The sequence below is a fragment of the Salminus brasiliensis genome, chromosome 25 (assembly GCF_030463535.1).
Source record: "Salminus brasiliensis chromosome 25, fSalBra1.hap2, whole genome shotgun sequence".
In the NCBI taxonomy this organism is placed as follows: Eukaryota; Metazoa; Chordata; class Actinopteri; order Characiformes; family Bryconidae; genus Salminus; species Salminus brasiliensis.
The window spans coordinates 17,518,510-17,542,249 of NC_132902.1; the positions used below are offsets into that span (position 1 = coordinate 17,518,510).

The window sequence follows — 23,740 nt, forward strand, 5'->3', positions numbered from 1 at the left end:
ACGCTAGCCTAGCATCTCCTGTTCTTAACAAAGGACGCACATGTCAGAAAGCAAACATGTCTTAGCAGATCGACTGTATCTGAGGTAAATGATAAACCATGTTCATTTTATTTTTCCCTGAACTATTTGTTGTGCTAAGTGCTTTGCCCAAAGGCACAATCAGGAATACATTGTCAGACCTAGGATTTGAATCTACAGCCTTTTGGTTGTTGACTCACCTCTATTACCACCAGGCTATTTCCCACCCCGGCATATCGCCGCCTTGAGCAACATTTAACGAATGTCACAATATCGATTAACCAACGTTTCTATTGTGCTGCCCCCCGGTTCCTCTCCGATTGGCTCATGTGGCTCATGTCGTCTTGACCATCTCTTTGTAATTAGTAATGACATCACAGTCTGCTTTGATGGTTCCACACAGGACGAAGTGTCTTTCATGGCCAGCAGTAGTCCATAGGATAGAACCCTCTATAAGCAGAATGTTAGATAGTGCGTCCTGCAAGGGGTAAAATCAGGGCTGTGAAATTCCTGAAGCATTTTTGGTCATATAGCTAATGTTTTAAAAGCTTTTCCCTTCTTCCGAACACATTCCTCACCTCTGAGCTCAAGCGCCCGTCTGCCAGTAAATACACAAATAGTGACTCAGAACCTTTTAAAGTGCTTGCAGTATTTGCCACAGCTCAGCTTGCTTTGGCCACATGCCCTCCGGGGGGCCTGCAAGGTGTGGCCCCTTCCTGGTAAGCCTGGCGTAAGGGCCAGCTGACCTGCTGAGATCACTGGAAGCGGCCTGCGTTTCTTCAGCGGCACAGAGAGGAGTGTTAAATGATGTCTTAGCACCTAGCTGACAGGACACACTCACAGTGTTGTTCCAAACACACATACCCACCTGATGGCGTAGTTGTTGGGGCCTGTGTGTGGAAAGGTGGGTGCGGAGGGAGAGTATTTCCGTGTGTGTGCTGGGATGTGCTGGAGCATTTCTATTGGTCCGTTCGTCGTATATAAGTCATATATTAACTACTGAATTAATTATCTACTGCACATTCAGCTGCACCTTATGGTATGTTTGCTTAGTGTGTGTGGGATCTCTGGAATTTGCCTGCACACAGTAATATAAGACTTGCGTTTTTTCTTTATGGAGTCATTTACTGTTGCACAGATATACAGAGAGTATTACACATGGTCTCTTTAAGAGGAAATTATGGTTTTGTCCAATTCTGATCAAAAGTTGTTTGCCTCTTCCCCCACCTTCTCCCTACTCTGTAGGCGCTTGGATGCTAACCATATCACGGTGGTGCCAGAGGACAGCTTTGAAGGCTTGCAGCAGCTCAGGCACCTGTGGCTGGACGATAACAGCCTGACCGAGGTCCCCGTCGGGCCCCTGCAGCACCAGGGCAACCTGCAGGCCCTCACGCTGGCCCTCAACCGCATCACACACATCCCAGACAACGCCTTCGCCAACCTCTCCAGCCTGGTCGTGCTGTGAGTGCCACAAAAGCATATTATGAAGCTTTCAGGATCAGTGCTAGTGTAGCTTGTATGTACTGTATATATTTGCTAGTATTAAAAATGAGAAAAATGGTTAACTGCAGGTTCAAACTGGTGGGGCCAGTAAAATTGAAAGGGTTAAAGTCTGTGTGAATTGGGCATTTTATTTCAGTAAGGAGATCTCAGGGAGGGTTTCTGAGGGTTTTTCACAGGGGAGATGATGGCTTTATCTTTTAAAAAGTATAATATTGTGAACTGTGTTTCATATGACCTGGGAAGTCAACCAACAAGGTATCAATGTATACCAGATTGACTTTAGAGCAACATTACATAGCAATTATACCTTAAAATACCACCTCATAGCGTGATTTGTATTTATGACAGTGGCGTAAAAGTGGGAGCCCAGGAGCACATACAATTAAGGAACTTTCAGTTCTCACCCAGTTGTCAGGGCTCCCCCATTACACAATGTTACCAGTGCTGGGTGGTAAAAGCTAGCATGTGCTTCCTCTGAATTTTCCTCTGACGGCTAAAGACGCCAATTCTGTTGCATCAGCTAATAGACGCCTGCACTGGATTGTGCTGATAGCATTGTGCTGAGTGACAGGGGAAGATAGGGGGACATGAGGGGCCATCCAACTCACCCACAGAGATCGAAGCCTGAGCAGATGGCCGTGGCATCACCAGAAATTGAACCAGCAATCTCCCAATGGGCAAACACAACGCCGGTGTGCCACTAGGGAGCCCCTTCCCGTTAATTCCCTACAACATTACCAGTTGACATTCCTTTGAAGTGTAGCCATCTTTCCTCTGGAAATCGAGTCTTCACTCAGCATGCCTCCACCGGACGTTTGATCACATGACCACACTTTCCTTGTCTTCAGTTGTACAGTAGGTCTGTGAGATTTTAGACTTGATGCCGGTTTACATTCCCAAAGTGTCATTCCATACCTTTAGCACTCTCTCTGTTCACCCTGTTCCTGATTTCCTCACTGCGTCTTCTGTCACACGTCAGCTAAATCTGTCAGCGTCCTACACAAACACGAGGCCTAGGTTGCTCATAAAACGCCCACATGCACGCACACACACACATACACATGCATGCACGCAAGTATACACACACACACACACAGGTAAACTGTTGTGTTGACGGAGGGTTTTTTGGAAAGAGTATAAAGAGAGAATCCAAAATGTACCCAAGTGCCTTGCAACCTCGAGCAAGAAACTAGAGAAACTGCCTCTCTCTCTCTATTGCTCTCTCTCTCTCTTTCTCTCTCTCTTTCTGGAAGCTTCTCTGTGGGTCTGATTTACCAATTACATTCCTGCTGCTGGAAAATATTTGTCTAAGGAGTGGAGGCCAATTAATCCGTTAAGTAGGTTGAACAAACAGGCAGACGTGCACGAGTGCTGATGAGTTCTCCGCTCAGAGACCGCCCGAGCACTCCACTGTTTGGGTTGGGGTTCTGCTGAGCCGTGCATCTTTTTAATGACTGGAAAATTACAGAAAAACAGACATCTGTTGTCATCTCGGAAGTGATCAATTGTGTATTTGTGCATTAATGTAATGCTGCACATGTCTGCTCCGAAACACTGGAATGCATCTCCAGGTATCCTTTTCAATTCCTTCTGATGCCTTTTTTGGGTTTGCAAGGCAGTGATGTCCGTCCGTTATCGTCCTGCTTAACACTAGAGCATCTACTTCAGGCATGATTAGAAACTGAATTTTCTTAAAGGGACACTCTAGGGTCTTTTAACTTAACCCATATTTACTGCATCTGTAGTGTATGGTCAGTTACCCTGGACAGTCATTTTAATTTCCCCATAATTAATAAAGAGCTGAAAACCTATTGACTCAAAACCCAGTAAGATCAGAAGCCATTGGGTAGCTGCTGAATCCCAGGAATACAAGCTTGAAATATGTGACTAACATGGATGTGAATCTAATAGTAGGCTAATAGTACTAGAGGTCTGCACAAGCATTACATACATTAATACATTACATACATAAGCAGACCTCTAAATGATACAGGGCTTAGCAAGAGAGAATGTCTTTTTTCCAACTGAACAATCACCTGAATCACCTGAATCACCTGAATATTGACTGAGAGAACTCAGAAGCTACCCAGTGGTTTCTGTTGTCTATTGATGTTCTGTGGTTATGAGCTTAAGTAAATAGACATGTGTCTGACTTATCGCCCGTTGTAAATGACTAGATGCTACAGATCCAGCTTATAAAGATCAGATTGAAAAACTGGAGCCGCTTTTAAAAAAACTCAAATGACTGCACTTCAGTAGAGGCTGTTGGGCTTGTAAATAAGAGCTGCCTATGATGATTCTCTTTCAGGCACCTGCACAATAACAGGATCCAGGAGATTGGGAAGAACTGCTTCAACGGCCTGGACAACTTGGAGACGCTGTGAGTCGCTGTCATAAATACATACTGAAATCATTTGGACAAGAGCAGCATCATATTCAGTTTAGTCTCTCACTCTGTGCAGTTTCTCAGTTTCACATCATAGGGATGTACTGGAGTGAATGAAGTGAATGAAACTATTAAAGAAAGTCATAGTAAATCTGCTGCTGTTGCTCTGGCGCCCTCTACAGACAGGCGTGGGGAGGATATGATCAACTGTAGAGTTTCAGTCAATCAGTCAGCCTATTAATCAATCAGTCAATCTGTCAGGGACTCAGTGAGCATAACTGTATTACTCTGTAAACACTGTTGCTGTAGAGTGCCAAGTTTTAGGCTGCTCCCTATTTAGGCTGTGATTTATCATCATTTTTAAAAGCACTGTGACACATTCAGTTTACACCCAAGCAGCCAACAGACAGTCGTCTGTGTATGTTTCAGTTCATGCTACTTGTTTTGTGTATATGTCGCACCAATAGTGTTTACATTGATGTTGGGTGTAGTTACTCCAGCACACAGGCACTGGCATCTAATTTCAGTGTGTCAGAGTGGGCCAGGTCCCCTTCTACATGGAAAAACACGCTTTCTGTTGATCCTCTTGGCTTGCGGCCTCCGAAGAGAAGGTCGGGTTTAACCTCTCGTCCAGAGAGCTGAAGGGTTGTCTATTTTTTCAACTGAAAAGTCATGAGAGCTAATGAAAAACACAGCAAGCCTGTTTAGCTGGGCCTCCTCACCTCCTACATATCTCTATCTCACACTCTCCGACTCTCCCTTGCTCTCTCTCGTCTCTTTTCTCCCTGTCCCCTTCAGCAAGCAAGGGAAGGGGAAGGGGAAGACAGATAGCCATCGCTGACTCTGCTTTATTTACTCTGGCCACAATTAGGACAGGAAAAGGACACGCCAACGTCCTCTGTCCCTTGAGGGGGCAGTCAGACTGGGGACGGGGGGCATTAACAGGGGAGATGGGGGCAAAACGCCAGCGAGTATCGTGTGGCGGCTAAGACAAACAATAACACAGCAAGCAGCTGAACTGACAACTTCTTCAGCCTTTCTGCTGCACAGTGCGGAGGGCCGGCAGCATGGATATAGGGGCAGAGTGTGCTTTCAATGGGTTGTACAAATCTGGCTGCAGATCAAGTTTAACTAAAGTGCGTTTAATTATATTTTAACCACAGTCAGGTTTTCCAATAAAGCTCATCCTGCTCTGGAGGTGAGACTGTAATTGTGTGCTTCGCTCTTAGAAATGTGGGGTTATTGGTGGTGCTTTGCTGAAGATTTAGAAGTAATTTAATGCAAAATAAAGCACATTTGCTTTTATTTATATTCTCTGTTGATCAGTTTGAATTTTTGCATGTTGTACAATTATCAAAATCTGTGCCACAGCCATCCGTTTCCGGCTCGCTCCCTCCCTCTCCCTCCATCACTCTACATGATGCCCAACAATGCGAGGCAAAGTGTGAGAGACCTTACACATAAAGACATCTTGCCCCCACAATGCAAGATTCTCCCAGAGCAAAGCCCCAAATACCAAATACTCAGATTACACTGTGATCTGTACTGTACTTTCTTGTGGAAAGTTGTTTATGTGTTGCATATAGGGGGATCAGTACCTCCACACTACATGGTTTTGAGTCACAATGTTGAACATGTTCAGTATTTACAGTTCCATAGCCAATATGCCCTGTAAATAGACTGGATGGGTAAAGACTGGATTAAACACACCCCACACTACAGGAGAGGATAACCATTCAAGATCTCTCTCTGAAATCCGGACACCTTTTGCGATTGCTGAGAGGAGCTAGCTCGACTGTGCTGTAGTATTGACCAGGTATTAGCTGACGTAACAAAATTGGCAGTTAGCAGTGAGAGTTAGGCTCTCCGGTGATGTCCCATCATTTGAAAAGATGTTTCTCAGGAAAAACCTGTGCTACCAGCCCCCTACCTTCATGACCTACTAAATCCCCAATAACCTGGGAATGGAAAGGATGGTTGTTCTTTGACTTTTCACCAAATTCAAACCATAAAATGCTCTTTTTTTACTCAAATACAAATATCTGACCAAGAGAATTAGAATTAGAGGTTGTACAGCACCACCTTTTCCTTTCCAATTGTAAAACACTAGTCCAGGAGGGCCATTCTTCTGCTTAGACCCACCTGATTCACTGATGCTAAACAGCTGGTTAAACACCAAAGCCCTCTGGCCCTCAGTTCTCCACCCCAGAACTGTATGTACTAAGCTTTAAAATGAGCTGTATGACCATAGATGAGCATCTGAATTACCCCAAGCTGCTCAAACACTCTCACATATATTTTTTTCCACTAATGTGCCATTGTCACTGCTGCCCCTCAGCACGCTCCTTATGGCTCTGGTCCTGGATTTCTGAAACACGACTGTGTGACACTGTCTGAGAAGCATTGTGCAAATAAAACTGGCTTTACATTGATGGAAGCACCAAACCGTAGGTTTGTAGTTGTCCTGCCTATGAGATTCAAGCTTGGGTCCCAGTGGTAAAAAAGCTAATCTCTAGGAAGCAGTATCTCAGCTGGACCCTACACTGCTTTGCTGCCGCATTAGAATTTCAATTACAGCTAGAATAGACTCTTAAAGCAGCTGCTGAGCTTGGCAAAGGGGACTAGAGGAGCTGAAGAGTTGGCATTTCTAATGTTACATAATCACACGTTTTTATGCTCTTTTCAGAGACCTCAACTTTAACAACCTGAAAAGCTTTCCAGAGGCCATTCAGACCCTACCCAAACTGAAAGAACTGTAAGTAATGGTAACACTGGTTCCTCCATTGCTCTCTCACTCTCTCTCTCTCTCTCTCTCTCTTTGTAGAAGAGGAAGTTACAAAGTGTACGGGTTCGGTCCCATTACCATTACCTCACACATCAAAAGAAAGCAGATTTTCTCTGCTTCCCTTTGACAGGAGAGAAAAGAAACAAAACGTAGGTGTGGAGCAGGTGTGAATTTACCCAGGCCAGGTGCACATGACCCACCCACCCCTTCACAACCTGTCAGTCACGCTTAAAGAAATGGCAATAAATAGAAACTAGAGAACTACAGTGTTTTTGACATTTAGAGAGTGAGGAAAATTACAGCCTTGCGTGGCCCTTAAAAATACAATATAATGTTGCAGTCAAAATAAAAGTCCCTTCCTTAGAAACTGGGCAATTTTAGGACGATGGAAAGGAAAACAGCTTTTGAGAAGGTTAATATAACAAGCTTTTATTCTGTAATCCTGGACGATTTCTATTGGTCCATTTGTCCTGGAATGTAAGGAGTAGATTGCATTTTCACAGGGTGAAAAAAGAAGAAAAAGAAGTTACAAGGTTTTGATATGGTACTAATTATACAGTATGCAAAAGTTTTGACACCCTTTAATTGTTAAGTGAAAAGAAAGAAGCCTATAATGTAACGCTGCCCAATGAAAAACATGTATCTCCAAAACAGTTCTTAACTTTTTATACAAATCAATGTTAAATAAAAGTTTATTGTATGTAATTTAGAGCATTTCTATTGGTCTGTTCATCCAGAATTATTTACACAGTGTTCAGAACAGCTACAGCGTTCATACCATGGAGAAAACGAAAAACAGACATAAATTTTGATCATAGGACAGCAGCACCTAAGAGAACACATCTAGAGAAAACTAGCTGGTAACCTTGGTCACATATTTTCTAAGTGGAAAAAAGTTTTTCTATAATGTAAAGTTTGGCATGAAGAAATATTATGACACATTTTATAAGCCGTAGTTTTTCAGTATGTTAAATTGAATTAATACCTAGAGATTTTGCGGGAAATGTCATTTCTAAGCCTGTAGAGGATTTGTTCACTTATTCCCCCTTCTACAAGATTTATTTAGTATTTTATAGATTTGAACAGAGGTATGTATGGATCTCATTTGTTACACTAATCCTAAAATAATGATACCTTATTCTTATCATGCAGACCAATAGACCAAAATCAGTATTAATGTCTTTTCTACAGGCATAGTATTTCCCATTATTTCCCGCATTCAGTAAAGTACAGAATGTAATTCGTTTCATTCACTCATTCTGTCTCAGTGGTGTATCTCATTATATCGTATTTCATTTACATCCTGTTTTACCATTCTAACGGAACAGCATGTCTTATTAAGGGGTTATTGAAGCAGTCATGATCTTTTCTTTCTTCTACAGCTTTTAAAAACCACTGAATATAGATTTAGTATCCGCACAGCTTCATAGGCATCTTGGTGGTCCGTTCTGAATTGGGATTCAGAATGCCATCTGGTGTATGTAAGTGGCATTGCTGGATGACTCATCTTTGGAGAATTGATCAAGAGGATGCTATTTCAAGTGCTGCATCCTCCTCCAACTGTGAATCACAGAGACATTATCAGTGATTTTATGACATGGGTCCTAATTTAATCTCTAATTTTCTTTTACAGTGGCTTTCATACCAATAACATAGCCACCATACCAGAGGGGGCTTTTCATAGGAATCCACTGCTGCGTACGATGTAAGTATGTTCTGACAGGGTTGGAATTAAACATGAACAAAATGACTAAAATAGCAGTAATATAACATTTTCATTCATCCCTGTTTTTATTTCACCACTGGAAAGTCAGTATTCAAGTTTTCTCACACTGTCTTTGTGTGTCTGCAGTCATCTCTATGACAACCCTCTCTCCTTCGTGGGAAGGTCAGCCTTCCAGAACCTGTCTGACCTGCACGCTCTGTGAGTTGATTGTTTGTTTGTAACTTTCTCAATTACAGGCCTGAGTGATGTTAGAAAAAAGGCACATTTGGATGTTCTGCATTTTTGCAATACGTACTACAAAAGCCCTGTGCAAAAGTTTTCAGCACCTGTGAAAATCAACAAAGTTAAAAAGCACATCATCTTGGCAGTGAGTGTTAATTTACTTAGTATAACACTAATATTAGAATAAATACTAATAATATTCATACACAAAATAGTTTTACATCACTATGCTCATTAATATGGTTATTAAACACCTCCAAAGCTCTCCGCATAGGAGTCTCGTATTATTTATAGTGATCATCCAGCATCTGGTTTGTTAGTGCAGCTGGCTGGATGCGTCCAGGAAAAACCTGGAACCAAGATTTGTTCTTCAAACTTGCTCACAAGATCTCAACTACTTTCTTCACAATTAGAAATTCTTGTTACTTTTTACTGTACTTGTTAAGGATGTCCCAATGCGATCCAGTGGATCGAGATCAGGCTGATCCAGGCATATTTTAATGGATCGGGTATTGGCTATTTTAATCCAAAGCCAGTTCCAAGTCTTTGTTTTAACCATGGTGGTCAGAGCACAATCTGGTGTCCTCAGAGCGCACCCTTCACGGTCATTATTCCCAAGCTGGCAGCAGTGTGGACGTTCTCAGTAGGTAAATAAAAGAGCTGACCGTGTTCAGTGTAGAGCTATTTTTCAGTGTTCAGAGCGCCATCTGGTGTCCTTAAGGCACCATTAATGGACATTATTGGCCAGCTGGCAGCAGTGTGGAGGCTAACGCTAATGCTAATACACACTATAAAAAACCCAAGCATGGCATATTGACCTCACTATAAAACAGGTCAGTTACAGATTGGTAATCAACAAACCCAAACAGATATCGGTTCAGAGTGTGTACAACTACGCACACATACACACACACACAGTGACTTGACTGTAGCGTTCTAAAGGAATTGGGAGCTGAATGATCAGGATAATAACTATAAAACAGTTACTACAAATAAAGGCATTTTTCTTCCGTATTAATTAGCAGCTCATCTTATCTAAACTGTGTGGCTGTATTATTTATACAAACACAACCATCAAATTGGTATCGTCTGATACTCAGCAATGAGAGACTTGGATCGGATTGGGGGCCAAAGTAACCTGATTGGGACATCCCTAGTATTCATGTTTACTAGCATCTGTTCTAATGTGGAGTTTCTACAAGCAAATACACTCTCATGTCTAAGAAACATCTTTAAATAATGTGCTTTGGTGCCTTAACCTTCTGCACAGAACCGTGTATTTGATACAGATCATTTTTTAATAGCAACTGTTGCCAGGTTGGACAAGCTTTTACAGAAGCTTGGCAGAAATCTATAGACAATAGCTGTAGATTTTTATCATGTAAACAAGCTAATGTGTGCATGAGGGTGAATTATTTCATCTGGAACAGCTAATGTTCAGAGCGCTCACAGCACACATTTTAAAAAATGTGATTTGTCAGTGCACCCATTTCCATATTGCACCCTTTTCCATTAATATTGCAAGGGCAAATATCACAACAGTGATTAATAAGCTATGTACTTTGCAGCCCTAATTTATGCTAGAAAGGGGCCTTACCCCTGATAGTCATCTGCTGCACACCCTCTACAGGAAATGAGTCAGTTCACATCCCACATGAAGTGACTTTAGGGGTCTTTTCTGTCATCCTTTTAGTCATGATGTTTGTGTTCCATGTGTGTGTGGTCTAGAATGCTGCGTGGTGCCAGTATGGTGCAGGACTTTCCCAGCCTGGCTGGAACCGGGAATTTAGAGAGCCTGTGAGTGCTTTCACACACAAATATACACACATATCATCAGGCCAACTTGCAAACTTCATCATTGCTGATTCATTAAGAAGTCAAAGATTTTATTTATTTACTTATTTTAATTTTAATATATTTAATATATTTAATACCCATAATGTGTTCTTCAGAAAGTTTCTAATATAGTGTCAAATAAGTGTCTTTTTTTCTCCAGCACTTTAACGGGAACTAAGGTCAAAGCCATACCTGAAGATCTGTGTGAGGACCTGTCTGTGCTACGCACACTGTGAGTTTTACTTCCACATTGGCTCTATACTCTACTTCTTATAGATTGTTCACTCTCCAAATCCATTGCATTAGACCTTGTTTAACTGTGTGTAGAACATTAAGCTGCACATTTTCCAGAGCATACACTCACATATAGACCAATGCCCTCAGGTTAGCAACTGCAGCGCCATAAAGTGACACAACAGAACCATCCATTCACACACTGACCCAGCACTCATAACTCCTAAAAACACATGTCAATCAAACTGAAGGTAACTTGCATGAATTATATGTCAGTCAGAACCTCAGGCAGTGTGTAATTAAATGCCGCTCAAAAGCCCTGGAACACATAGCAGTTACATGTCATTTATATCACACACCGGCACACGTGAGTTACGCACACACACACTCAGAAAGTCCTAAACACATAGAGGCTATGTCAGTTAAAGCTCCAGACATGTAGAGCCGTATTATCATGCAGAAGATCTGCCTACAGAAAAAGATGGTTTGTGATTTTGTGTTCTACATTAAAAAGATTCATTAGAAGAATTAATCAGAACCTGATTGGCTCCTGTTATTGACGGTGGGACTGTTTTTGTAACCAGCAAGTTAATTGGCTCTTTTGGTTGAAGGGTGGAATTTTTTCCGTAACCAGCAGGTTGATCAGCTTTTGTTTTGTTAAGGGCGGGACTTTTTCCTTAAGCAGCCAGTTGATTGGGTTTTTTGTTGAAGGGCAGGACTTAAACAAGACGTAAACAGCTCAGATCTTCCTGTGGCCAATAGGAGTACAGCACATATATCTAAGGCTAAAATTATGGGGAAAAAAAGAAACAGCAGTTTTCCACACTGTTATGGTTAAACTTTGGCTTTTACTGTAAGGGCAGCAGTGTGAAAGAACGAGGAAAGCAGTAGAAAGTCAACGCATCTCCTCACTTAAGCTTCATTCACACTGCTGACACACACACACACACACACACACACGTATTAAGTAAAATGTCAGCTAACAGTGACTTTTGCATGATGCTGTAAGGGCTTCTTCCTGTGGCCAATAGGAGTACAGCACATGTGTCTGGTGATTTCCTCCAAGTCATAATTTTTCACTTTCTGAACACTCATCACCAACCTAACAAAATACGACCTTCGTTAATACAGCCACTTTTCACTAATCATGTTCACATGGATGTAGATTTTGTAGTGCTTTATGGTTTGAAAGGTCAAATGTTTAGTATTAACAACAAAAACATTGCATTAACCAGCATTAAACTGACATGCTGCTGCAGTTAAGTTGTAATGTTTGAACTCACTTTACTTCCTGCTGAATTTTTCAGAAACCCAATTTTATTCGTAGCAAAGATGTTTTGGCTGCTTGTATAGAAATATTATTCATTTCACTGAAATATCTGAAATAAAAAAAGCAAAAAAAAAACATACATTTTCAACCTTGCATACATAATGTTTATATGAGCATTGCATAAAAATAATACTATAGGGTTCACTGTCTGAATACATTTGGAGAAGCAACTGCACATGTCAATCATGCAATCATACAGTCCACTTTAATGCCAGTGGCTAACCCTGTGCAATCACACAGACAGACGCAGACACACACCACTCTCTAATGGGCCGGAGTGCAGTGTGCTCTGCAGCAGGGGCACTGCAGAGCCAGAGCTGTGTGATGGTTTAAACCCAGCTCTAATGACCTCCCAGAGGAGCAGCACACACACACACACACACTACCTGTTATAGAGTTGTCTGTGTGTCTGGTGCATGGAGCTTATTTTATTTGTATGAATGACTCTTTTTCAATAAGGGTGAAAGGACTAGGTGTACTGTATATAATGTGAGATATTAAATGTAATGTAATGAAATGTGTGTGTGTGTGTGTGTGTGTGTGTGTGTGTGTGTGTGTGTGGGGGGGGGGGTCCCAACAGAGATCTATCCTACAATGAGATAGAAGAGCTGCCGTCCTTTCAGGGCTGCATGAGGCTTCAGGATATGTAAGCGTCTCCTTTATTCTCATATACATGCTCTTATTCTATTATGGTTGCAAAACAGTGCACAACTATAGTTATATCCAAATAATTGTGTTATTATTATTATGCTTATTACGATTATGAATTTTTATGAATATTATGATTTTTGCTGCCAGTTATTGACATAAAGGTATCGTTCCAACTCAAGATTGTTAGGTCTGATTATGTGATTCAGACTTCCAAGGTTTCATGTAGCAACAGATTTGTGCACATTTCTTTTCCCTTAGTAAAATGTCATCTTATGTCACAATGATACAAATGCACTAGTGACACCCAACCAACCATATTGGGGTACCACAGCATCCACTTGCCAACACCTGATCAACCACCTGAGACACCTCTGCATTTAACACAGACACACTAGTGAGCAAACACACACAGTGATACAGTGAGCACACGTGCCTGGAGCGATGGGTAGATTTCGCTGTGGCACCCGTGCAGCAGGGCTCAACAGTGGCAGCTTTCCAGCATTTTCCAGCTGAGAAAGCCAGGGTCAGAGCGCAGGGTCAGTCATGCTACAGTGGCAGCTCAGCAGGTCTGGGTACCGAACAGCCGAACCCACATTGTTATTTATAACCCAGCACTCTTAACAACTGAGCCACCACTGCCCTGGGACACCATAGTAACTGCCTAGAAATGACCTGGAGACACCCTAGCAACCAATAGGCAACCAATAGCAAGCCAATAGCAAGCAATAAGCAACACCATAGCAACCACATAGGATACTACAGCGACTAGCTAGTAACATCGCAGCATTTCAAAGCAGCTAACTAGCAACACCATAGTGACCATCTAGAAACACCATATCAACTGCTTTGCATCCAATTATCAACACCCTAACAACTGAGTAACACCACAGGAACCAGATAGTAACGCCATAGAAACCATACAGAATACTATAGCAACCACATAACAACTGCCTGGAAATGGGATCCATTGAAGCTGCACTCTGTTCCTCTCAGGAGTTTTTATTATTAATTTTATTATTATTATTGTGTATTATTAATTTTTATTATTATTATTAATTTTTATTTTTATTTCTTTATTTGATTTTCATGGCATGTTATTTGCTTCTCTGTTGCTCTGTTGCTTTCTTGTGTAGAACCCTACAGCACAACCACATCCAGCAGATAGACAGAGACACTTTCCAGGGCCTGACCAACCTCAGAGTGCTGTAAGCACCCTTATCTCTATGCCTTTTTAATTCAATACAGTTCCTTTAAATCAGTAAACTGGCTTTTATCTTAACTCCGCTGATTTGTGTTTCAACGCTGTGCAGAGACCTGAGCAGAAACCAGATCAAGTTCATCCATCGAGACGCCTTCCTCTCTCTCAGCGCTCTAACCAACTTGTGAGTCCAGAATGCTTCGTCAGTTAGTGTAGCCAGTACAGTGAGATCGACTGCCAGTGCTTATTGACAAATGGTCATACTGTAACATACCGAATCTAATTTCCATACTTCCCCCTGATCCCACATGTAGTTTGTCAGCGAAGCTATAGATTGTTGACTAAAGTGGCCCTGGAGCTACGAGGCTAACTTACTGCCAACAAGAAATTGGACTTAATAAAACACCAATTAGCACTGTGCAGACTGCATGCCTAAGTCATCACACACTTGATGCCTCAAAGCATGCTGAACTGTTAGGTAAGCTACGACCTACCTGAGCCAAAAGACTGTGTAATATATCTCAACCATCATTATTTACATCACTAGCAAAGACAGCAAATAAAAAGCTACACTATATGGACAAAAGTATTGGGACACCTGCTCATTCATTGTTTCTCTTGAAATCATGGATAATAAAAAAATATCCTGATGTTGTTGGAGTAACTGTCTCTATTGTACAAGGAAGGCTTTCGGTTAGATTTTGGAGCATTGCTGTGAAGGTTTGATTTGATTGTGAGGTCAGTATCTGCATCTGTAGATGTCCACAAATATTTGGACATCTAGTAAATAGATTTATAAATACACAGTGCTAGATGCTAAGGGGCTTAGCTTTTAGCTGCACTAGTCGCAAAACCCCGGAGGAAAACTAAAGAAGCTACCTTCTGCCACCAAACATTTCTTGTCTGAGATTATGTTGTGTGTGTGTGTGTGTGTGTGTGTGTGTGTGTGTGTGTGTGTGTGTGTGTCTGTGTGCATTAATGCCTTTTTCATCTCTGCAGGGATCTGAGTATGAATTTCTTAGCCAGTGTACCCACAACTGGACTAAATGCTCTAAACCAGCTTAAGCTAGTGGGCAATCCGGACATGAAGAACAGCCTGACCGCCAAGAGCCTGCCCAAGCTCAGGTGAGCCAAGCCAAGTAGCTTTGACTGATTACAGTTCATTCAGGGCTCCTCCGTGTCCTAGTTCAGTTAGTTTGAATAATGAATTTTATCCCCTTCACCCAAAGTCGGATTTTCCTCTGAACACATTCAGAAAGTTCATATTTAAACTAGTCCATTTTAGTTCAATTCACCATGTCTCGCTTTCTGTTTTCTCCCTCTGTGTGTGTGTGTGTGTGTGTGTGTGTGTGTGTGTGTAGGTCTATATCAGTGCCCTATGCCTATCAGTGCTGTGCTTTCATGGCCTGCGACGGCACACCGATTTCCTCCGAAAGTGAAGAAAAGAGGAAAGCCTTGGGTATGAGACGTTTGAAATCTGATCCAGACCATTACATGGTTTTTCTGTTATCACCCAGTAGGGGTATATCAATAAACACAGCCTGTGATTTGATTTGATTTATGAAACCAAGCTCACAATTCAATATCCTCACAATAATTTTTAACAAAAAGTGAATGAAGAGAAATGACTGTGTCAGGCCTGAGCGATCAGGCATTGTATTTGCGTAAATATGAAGGCTGATAATCGCCATGCAGGGAAAGAGAATTGATAGCTAAATAATTATCTATACATGTGAAATTGCATTCATTTTTACTGTTAAAACTATGTATTATTACGGGGCATTAGGAAGTCGCTACAGTACAGTTTTTCACTGCCTCTCCTGGGAGTTTCCAGAGTGCAACTCACCCATTTGACATGAACGTGCTGGAGTAGGTTGTTGATTAGCGCTGATTGCAAATGCAGTTATATTAGATGGTTTCAATACATTGTGACACCCTCATTGATTCAGAGTTAGTTTTGAATGTGGGTACAGTGGACAAGTTTTAAATGAATTTTTAGTGGCTTGCAAAAGTTTGGGACACCCCTGGTCAAAATATCTGTCACTGTATATAGCTAAGTGAGTGATAGATGACCTGCTTTTTGGTGCAGTAGAACAATGCACCAACGGTCAAGGTCTTTTGCAGTGCCACTGAGGTTTTGATGTACTGTCCTAACAGTCCTATAAGCAGTTTTCTCTGAAAGTGTTCCAGAGTCTTCCAGATATCAGTATAACCTCCACCATCCCTGTTAACTGTCATTTCTTTATTACATTCAGAACTGATGAAATGCTACCTGAAATGCTATCTTCTTATAGTTTTGGAGTCTGAATATTTAGAAATCTTTGGAATTTATGGCATCTGGCATTTTCTTACAACGACTGTGAAAAAGTCAGAGCCCTAACAAGCTAATTAAGGCTTTTGTAAAAGGTTATCTAAGACTTTTGCACAGAGCTCCTTTCCTTTTTTTTACTCTAAAATCATACAAAACAAAACTAATACACCAAACTTGCTTACAATGGGGAAAAAGTGTTTTATCTTGGTGCATAACTGTTCAAAGTAACAGACATTTTGAGAGGGTGCCATGCCACTGTATGTTGTCTTAACTGTATAAAGACTGAGAATGACCCAGTTCACAGCAATAATGTCAAAAACTGTTTTTCTTCTGCATGTATGGGTGTGTGTGTTTGTATGTAGGTGGAGATGAGGAGATGGACAGGGTTCCTCTGGTGATGCACTGTTCTCCTTCACCAGGTAAATAAACACTAAAATCCTTATCACAGGTCACTGGCCAATTCATTCAATTCATTTTAGGGATATTGGAATTTTGGGCCAATTCCTTAAACCAATATTTTTCTAAATATATAGATATATCTGCTAATGCCGATGCAGACAAATATATAAAACTGGGGCTAAATATTTTCCATGTCTAATTACGACATATCTGTGGTTTTGTGCTTCAGAAACGGGTCCTTATTTATTTTTTTAACACCGTTGTCCAACCTTTCATTAACCCTTGAAATTAAACAAGCTGTTTCTGTCATTGCACCTTTAATAGACCTCTGCTCTGGTTGCCCTGTAGTGTGCTCCAGTCAGGGCAACTAGCTGAAACTCCTGAGAACTGTATTATGAATTGGTGGGGCTAAAGTGTTGTATAGTGAATATATGGCAATATGTAAATTGTTGGTTCTAATGACATCAGAAAAACAGTGATTTTAAGTTTTTATATAAAAGCTATGAATTCTTTCATTGGAATTTGGTGGCTAACGGAGTTCTCTTGCAGGGGCCTTCAAGCCGTGTGCTCATCTGCTGGGCAGCTGGATGATCCGACTGACCGTGTGGTTCATCTGCCTGGTAGCGCTCCTGTTCAACTGCTTGGTGCTGGTTGCCACCTTCTCCCCCCGCGCCTCTCCGCTCACACCAGCCCGTCTGCTAGTAGCTTTGCTAGCCTCCTCCAACCTGCTGACGGGCCTGTATGTGGCCGCCCTGACCCTTCTAGATGTTGTCACTTGGGGCTCATTCGCCACCTATGGAGTCTGGTGGGAGACAGGAGCTGGATGCCAGGCACTGGGCGTGCTCGCTGTCTTTTCGTCTGAGTGGGCCGTCCTGCTGTTGCCGCTGGCTGCAGTGGAGCGAAGCTTAGCCGTGCGGGCCTTAATGGGCAAGGCGGGTGTGCTGAGGGGAGGCGGAGGCGAACGGAGAGAGGGGCGTAAAAGGTTTGGCCTGGCCGCTGCCCTGCTGGGACTATTGGCCGCGATAGCTGCTTTTCTTGGCTTGTACCATGGTGCGGCCGCAGGGTCTCCTCTTTGTCTGCCTTTTTCTGGATTTCCAGGGCCAGGCCTCGGGGTCACAGTGGCCCTCGTCCTTCTGAACACTCTGGCCTACCTGCTGAGCGCTGTTGTCTACACACATCTGTACTGCAGCCTGGGACGGGCACGGCTGGCCGACCCGGAACAAGCCGGTTCTGTCCGCCACGTCGCCTGGCTCATTTTCACCAATTGCATCTTCTTCTGCCCAGTAGCAGCCTTTTCCTTCGCCCCCCTGCTGGCCGGCGCTGGTAGTGCGGCAGGTGGTCCCGAGATGGCCAAGTCAGTCACTCTGATTTTCTTCCCCCTCTCAGCTTGCTTGAACCCAGTTCTGTATGTCTGCTTCAACCCGGCCTTCCGGTACGACTGGCTCCGTCTAAGGGGGCGGGCCAGAGGTGGAGCCTGCGATGGAAGAAACGGTAAAGCAGTGGCGGTGGGGACTGGATCTGGGGGCTCGTCCGGGATGGTGGAAAATGGGGGCTCGTCCGGGACAGGAGAACTGGGCTACGAGTGTGGGATGTACACCCAGCTTTGCGAGCACTGTGAGGCAGCCCTCTTGGCCAGAACATCTTCATCGTCTGCCTCCTCTTCCTCTTCCTCCTCTGCCTGCAGACATTTAGTAAAATCGCACAGCTGCCCGGCACTGGCGGGTGCCGAGGCTCCATGCCCGAGGGCCGAAGGCTGCTGGGCGGACAGCGGCACCCTGTGGGCTCAGTCGGAGTATGCGGACGAGGGTGACTCGTTCGTGTCTGACAGTTCCGAGCAGGTGCAAGCATGTGGACGAGCCTGTTTCTGCCAGAGCAGAGGACTGCCATTAGTGCACTACTCCTACAACATCCCACGCGTTAAAGACTGAGCCTGCCACTGTGTGCACACACACCAGGGCTGCACATTATATTGTTTGCCAAACTTTTAACACGATATCGGCCTTTACAGTCCCGATAATCTAAAAGTTCACAATATGCAAATGAGCCTCTAACCAATCACTGAATTGTTTTCTCGTGTGCTGTGAGCATCCTGACCAGGTGCAGGTGATGTTCTTTGGATGTTTGAATGACTCAAGGATTGGTATGATCCAGCAAACAGAAAAATAATGCTCACTGATGGTTTTAAGCATATTGCAAGGCATTTCGCAGTATGTAGCAAGTATAATATGCAATATGGTATTTTATCCATATCATGCAGCCCTTAAACACACTGACTCACACAATTACACCCTTCACTTGGTCACTCACTCATGCACTACAGCTCGCCCACTCAAGAGTGGACCCTGCCCAGTCGGTAAGGGCAGACAGAAGCACAGCATGCAGGGAAATGCCGGGGACACACAGCCAGTCGGGAAGCACTTTTTTTTTCCACGCAAGTACATGTACACACGTGTGTGTGTGTGTGTGTGTGTGTGTGTGTGTTTAAGTGTGTGAATAGACACTGACCCCTCGTCAGGAAAGAAAAGGGAAATTGACAATACACAAAAAGACTCACTGAGCCAAACGTGGACATCTTTTTCATTTTCATGGCTGCAGAGAGCTGACTGCCCACTCCTTAAACAACACACACAACTCAACAGCTAGTGCCTGCCTCTCGCTCTTCTACAGAACACCACTTTCATTTGCAAAGATGTTGTTTTGTTCTTTTTATTAAGCAGGGATAAATGTGCCATCAATTAGAGGAAAAAATCATTTATGTTTTTGTTTTTGTAATGATATTGATTGTGTTTTTTTTTTTCTTTTCGTTCTTCACTGTTGTCATTCCCTGTTCTAATGACCTCAATGTATGACAGAACCACAGGATCCTCTTCCATGTAGCAGCTTTCATGTATCTGTTTTTAGTGGTGGAGAATGTAACGTGGAGCAGAAGCTTTTAGAAGCGTGAGTAGAAGCGTGATGCTACCGCATCTCCTTATTCAGAAATTATGCTAATATTTAGCATTGCCCAGCAGCCATTCCTCCAGACTGTTCAGCCTGCCTTATGGTTCAGCTGCAAATGAATTCAAACAGACCCTTGACTTCCTCAGCTGAAGCCCCCGGGGTGAATGAGTTGTTTGAAGCTAGAGTCGGGAAAACGAGTGGACAAGAATTCCAGATCTGTTTTAATACTATCCTCGGTTTGGCTAGCCATTGGTTTGACATTTGTAATGGTCTAATTTATTAACAGAAATGTATGGAAAACACTATTTTCTGATATAATATGATAAAACAAACAAAAAAAGGTACTATATTTCTCACAGATTGAGGCAGAGTTATGAATTTTATCATGCTGGACACATCCAAAATTCCAGAGTGTTCCCTCACAGTGTCCCCAAAGAACTTGGCTAGATTATTTTTATTGTGGTGCAAGTACTATTCTTGTGTTCAGACACTTTACATTAAAGGCTGCAAAATAATGATTTATTAATCAATGTTCCTTATCAAATAAAAATATTATGAGTAGAATATAAACTATTCCTTATACATTAGTTAGCTGTTCATTGAGCATTACTTATTCCACAGTAACTGATTACCTTTTCAGTTAATTAACAGTTCATTAAGTAAACTAACCCAAAACAACTAGTCAGTTTCATATGGTATGAGTAAACACACACACTTATCAGTTCAATGCCAGTGTAGTAAGGGTCGGTTCACAGGTAATAAGCTACACTGTATGTTCAAATGTTTGTGGACACCCCTTCTGATGAATGCTTTCGTCTGCTTTAAGTGCATTTTCTTACTAGCTTTTTTTCTGGACTCGAGTGTGCTTGCTCTAAGGGTTTGGTGCGTTTGGTCAAGTGTGAAAGCTGTTTTTCAGGCCTGGGAGTGGTCCAGAGTCCCTGTAGAGAAGTACTGCCAATAGAATAGGACTCTCTGGAACAGATAAACATGAACCAATTGGCACCATGCCTGAAGTAGGGTGGTGAGCATCCAACATCCTAACTTCACAAACACTCTTGTTGCTGAATGCTATCAAATCCTCTCTGCAGTGCTCCAAAATCTAGTAGAGAGCCTTCCCTGTACCGTAGAAAATCCAACAAAAGCAAGATAAGCATTTTTTAAAGACCCTTGATTTTGGAAGGGAAAATTAATGAACAGGTGTCCCAATACTTTTTGTACATATAATACCTAGCAGTCAACAGTGTACTCTGTGCAATGTATTTTTAAGTAATAATAATAATAAGAAATAAGTAGAATGTACAAAGTAGTTCAAAAAAGAAAATATAAGTAACAATTAATGCCATATTACGATATAATTAATATGCACCTCTTAATGTAAAGTGTTCCTTTTTATATATATATATATATATATATATATATATATATATATATATATATATATATATATATATATATAGTTTTCCACAGCACCAGCAGGTCCAAAGAGCATACCTATATTTATAGACGTTCTTTATTGATCTACACATGTTTTTCACCTCAACCTTGAAGTTGTCGTTAGGCTATTTCAGGCAGGACAAGGTTGGAAAGTCATCAAAAAAGTTTGGGCCAGATTCTCAAACCCAGATTAAGCCTAAGCCTTGACTAAATTGCATTATTAAACTGTAAAACACACTTGGCATTGCAGTATAGTCCTAGACTAGGGTTTATCCATGTCCATAAAACTTGTCGTTTTAGTCCTGAGCCTTTCTAATAGCTTGGTGAGAAGCCGCATAAGCAAGTGTGTGTTCAGGCATTTCAGAGAACAGAAACCTTTCTGTGTTTCCGTTGCTTTTGCTTTGATGCAAAATGGCACTACCTTCCTTCAGGCTTTTTAAAGCACATTTGCATTCTCGCTGAATTTTAGTTATGTTCTCATGTTAGTCTAATAAGCTCTTCCAACAGCCCGTGCTTAAAGAAATCTTGGAGCTTAATATTTAATGTAACTGACAAATTCCAAATCTGTATGTGTGTGTGTGTGTGTATGCGTGTATGTATGTGTGTGTCTGTCACCACGCGACATCGTGCGTCTGAGTGTTTCAGTATGTTGTAAATTATTTCTACAGGATATGTCTAATCAAGAATGGGATGCATCGTCTAACCGTGGAAGCTACCTCTGGAACTGTAGTGGCTGCCAGTAGTGCGCAGTGTGAAAGAATGGTTTGCTCGTGTGAGGTGTCTGTGTGTCTGTGTGATTGCTCTCATTGTAAATACATGTAGTTGTACATCGTCACTGAATGAAAGTCACATTTTAGTTGAAGCCAATTGTGGGAGGAAATTGTGTACGGTATGTGGTCATTTTTGTAAACCAAACAATATAAACTAAATTGCTTTAAAGTCTGATGCAGACTTCTGATCTCCTTCTTCTACTGTTTTATTCTTCATTTTAATTTATTATTCTTCATTTTATTCCACATTATTAATGTTCTGGCGGGCACAATAAGACCAGACATGCTCTTAAAAAAAAGTATGGCGAGTGGTAAGTATGGCCAGAAAATCCTGAGTCATGCTGCTTTGCCACCAGCAGCCGTGTCTGAGAGAGCACAATTGGCTGTGCTCTCTGGGGGGGGTGTTTGGTGCCCCACTCCCCTCATCGTATTATTCCACAGTTTCAAATTGAAGAACCCCTAGAAGTTACTCAAGGAACTAATACTTTTATCAGTGTAGTGTGAAGATGCTTCTGTAAATTTGCTTAATTTTACAATTTTTGGGGTGTTTTATTTTTTTATGTTTTTAATTCTATAGAAATTGTGCTTTAAAAGGTACAGAAAAATATATCTGTGTGCACACCTAAAACTAAAGGTGCTACAAATGGTTCTTGCCATGTGAGAACTGTTTCTGGTTCCAGAATTGTTGTGAAAGAAAAAAGAATAAAGGACCTTTAGAGGTTTTAGAAGCTCATCTAAAGGTCCTCAAAAAGTTCCTCACTCACACCTTATTTACAAAAAAGGGGTCCTTATGGAACCAAAAACGTTTCTTCTATATAGCATCGATCAGAGCACTGAGAAAAACAACAGGTCATTTTGAACAGGGGTGTTCAAGCTTTGCACTATATGGGCTGGTGACTGAATGGCCAGACTGCCTGTAGTGTTTTTAGCAAAAAAAAAAAACAAAAAAAAAAAATGGAGCATATCTGTGTCGCCGCAGCCAAACACTGCCTCCTCTCCACTGAGGCAACCTGCTGGAACTGTTGTGTTTTTCCCAAGCAGACCAAAACAACCCCACCGTTCCATGCCGGCACGCTCTCCGCCTCCAGTCTCGGCTCTTTCTGGTGCATCAGCGAGAGCACGATGGTGTGAAAGAGCAGGAGCTGCCAATCAAATGCAAGGCACACAAGCGTGGAGACACCAGACACTGCCTGGAGGAGGCCAAGGGATTTGTAATAAAGGCCTGAAATTTACTATACTTTGCCCCCTTTTTTTACATCTCATTTTCTCTTTCTCAAACCTCTGACACACAACTTGAGAGGAGGAATGCGAAATTGTGAAGCGCACCCCCTGCAGCTTGCCTCAGAGTTAGAACGGCTCTCTGCGGGACGGCGTTGGAGAGGTGGCCGTAATCGTTCCCATCACACAAGGCAGGAGCTTGTTGGGCTAAGGGAAAAAGTGCTTCATCACCATTAGGACTGTTAATGGCTCTTAAACTCTACTTTATAAGCTTCTCATGTGCTTGTAATGGATTGCGGAAAGTGTGGAGACGTGGACGGGCCTTCATTTGTAATCAAGTCAATGGCCTTCATGATTTGTTCCATCAGTTGCTACAGCAGACGTTGGTACTTGAACCTTGAGTCCTTCTGACAGCAGGGACCTAACTTTCCTGTCCTAAAGCGTACTAAACAGTCCCTGACGTTGGCTGTAGACCTTGCTGTCTGTGGAGAACGAATGGCTTTGATTAAGCAGGGAAGAGGCAGTTCGGCCTGCCAGGGTTTCTTGTTGCCTTTAATGCTCTCTGGGGTAAACTGATGCCGTCCAGGCCGCCCTTCGCCACTAGCGGGGAAGAGACTCATTACTAAGACTAATGCGAGCATCAGTGCGGCTTGATGTAGAGCTTACGACAAGCAATACAGCATGTAATTAGAGATTCTGACAAGGGAGAAACCACGCTGAGGATTTTCAATCGATTCCTGCCACTTTGATGTTGCGCCCCGTCTCCGGCACTAGGTGGC

General features: G+C 42.3%; 1 protein-coding gene across 1 annotated transcript in view; it reads left to right on the forward strand.

Annotated features, from left to right (window-relative positions):
- Positions 1–21,918, forward strand: part of lgr4 (leucine-rich repeat containing G protein-coupled receptor 4) — a 76,215-nt gene extending 54,297 nt beyond the window's left edge. The window contains exons 5-18 of the mRNA XM_072671181.1: positions 1,264–1,479; positions 3,830–3,901; positions 6,594–6,662; positions 8,326–8,397; positions 8,545–8,616; positions 10,369–10,437; positions 10,637–10,708; positions 12,621–12,686; positions 13,825–13,896; positions 14,002–14,073; positions 14,889–15,014; positions 15,251–15,348; positions 16,563–16,619; positions 17,149–21,918. Coding sequence (XP_072527282.1) covers positions 1,264–1,479; positions 3,830–3,901; positions 6,594–6,662; positions 8,326–8,397; positions 8,545–8,616; positions 10,369–10,437; positions 10,637–10,708; positions 12,621–12,686; positions 13,825–13,896; positions 14,002–14,073; positions 14,889–15,014; positions 15,251–15,348; positions 16,563–16,619; positions 17,149–18,527 — 2,512 coding nt within the window. The 3' untranslated portion in view covers positions 18,528–21,918. The remainder of the gene's footprint in view (positions 1–1,263; positions 1,480–3,829; positions 3,902–6,593; positions 6,663–8,325; positions 8,398–8,544; positions 8,617–10,368; positions 10,438–10,636; positions 10,709–12,620; positions 12,687–13,824; positions 13,897–14,001; positions 14,074–14,888; positions 15,015–15,250; positions 15,349–16,562; positions 16,620–17,148) is intronic.
- The last annotated feature ends 1,822 nt before the right edge of the window (positions 21,919–23,740 follow it).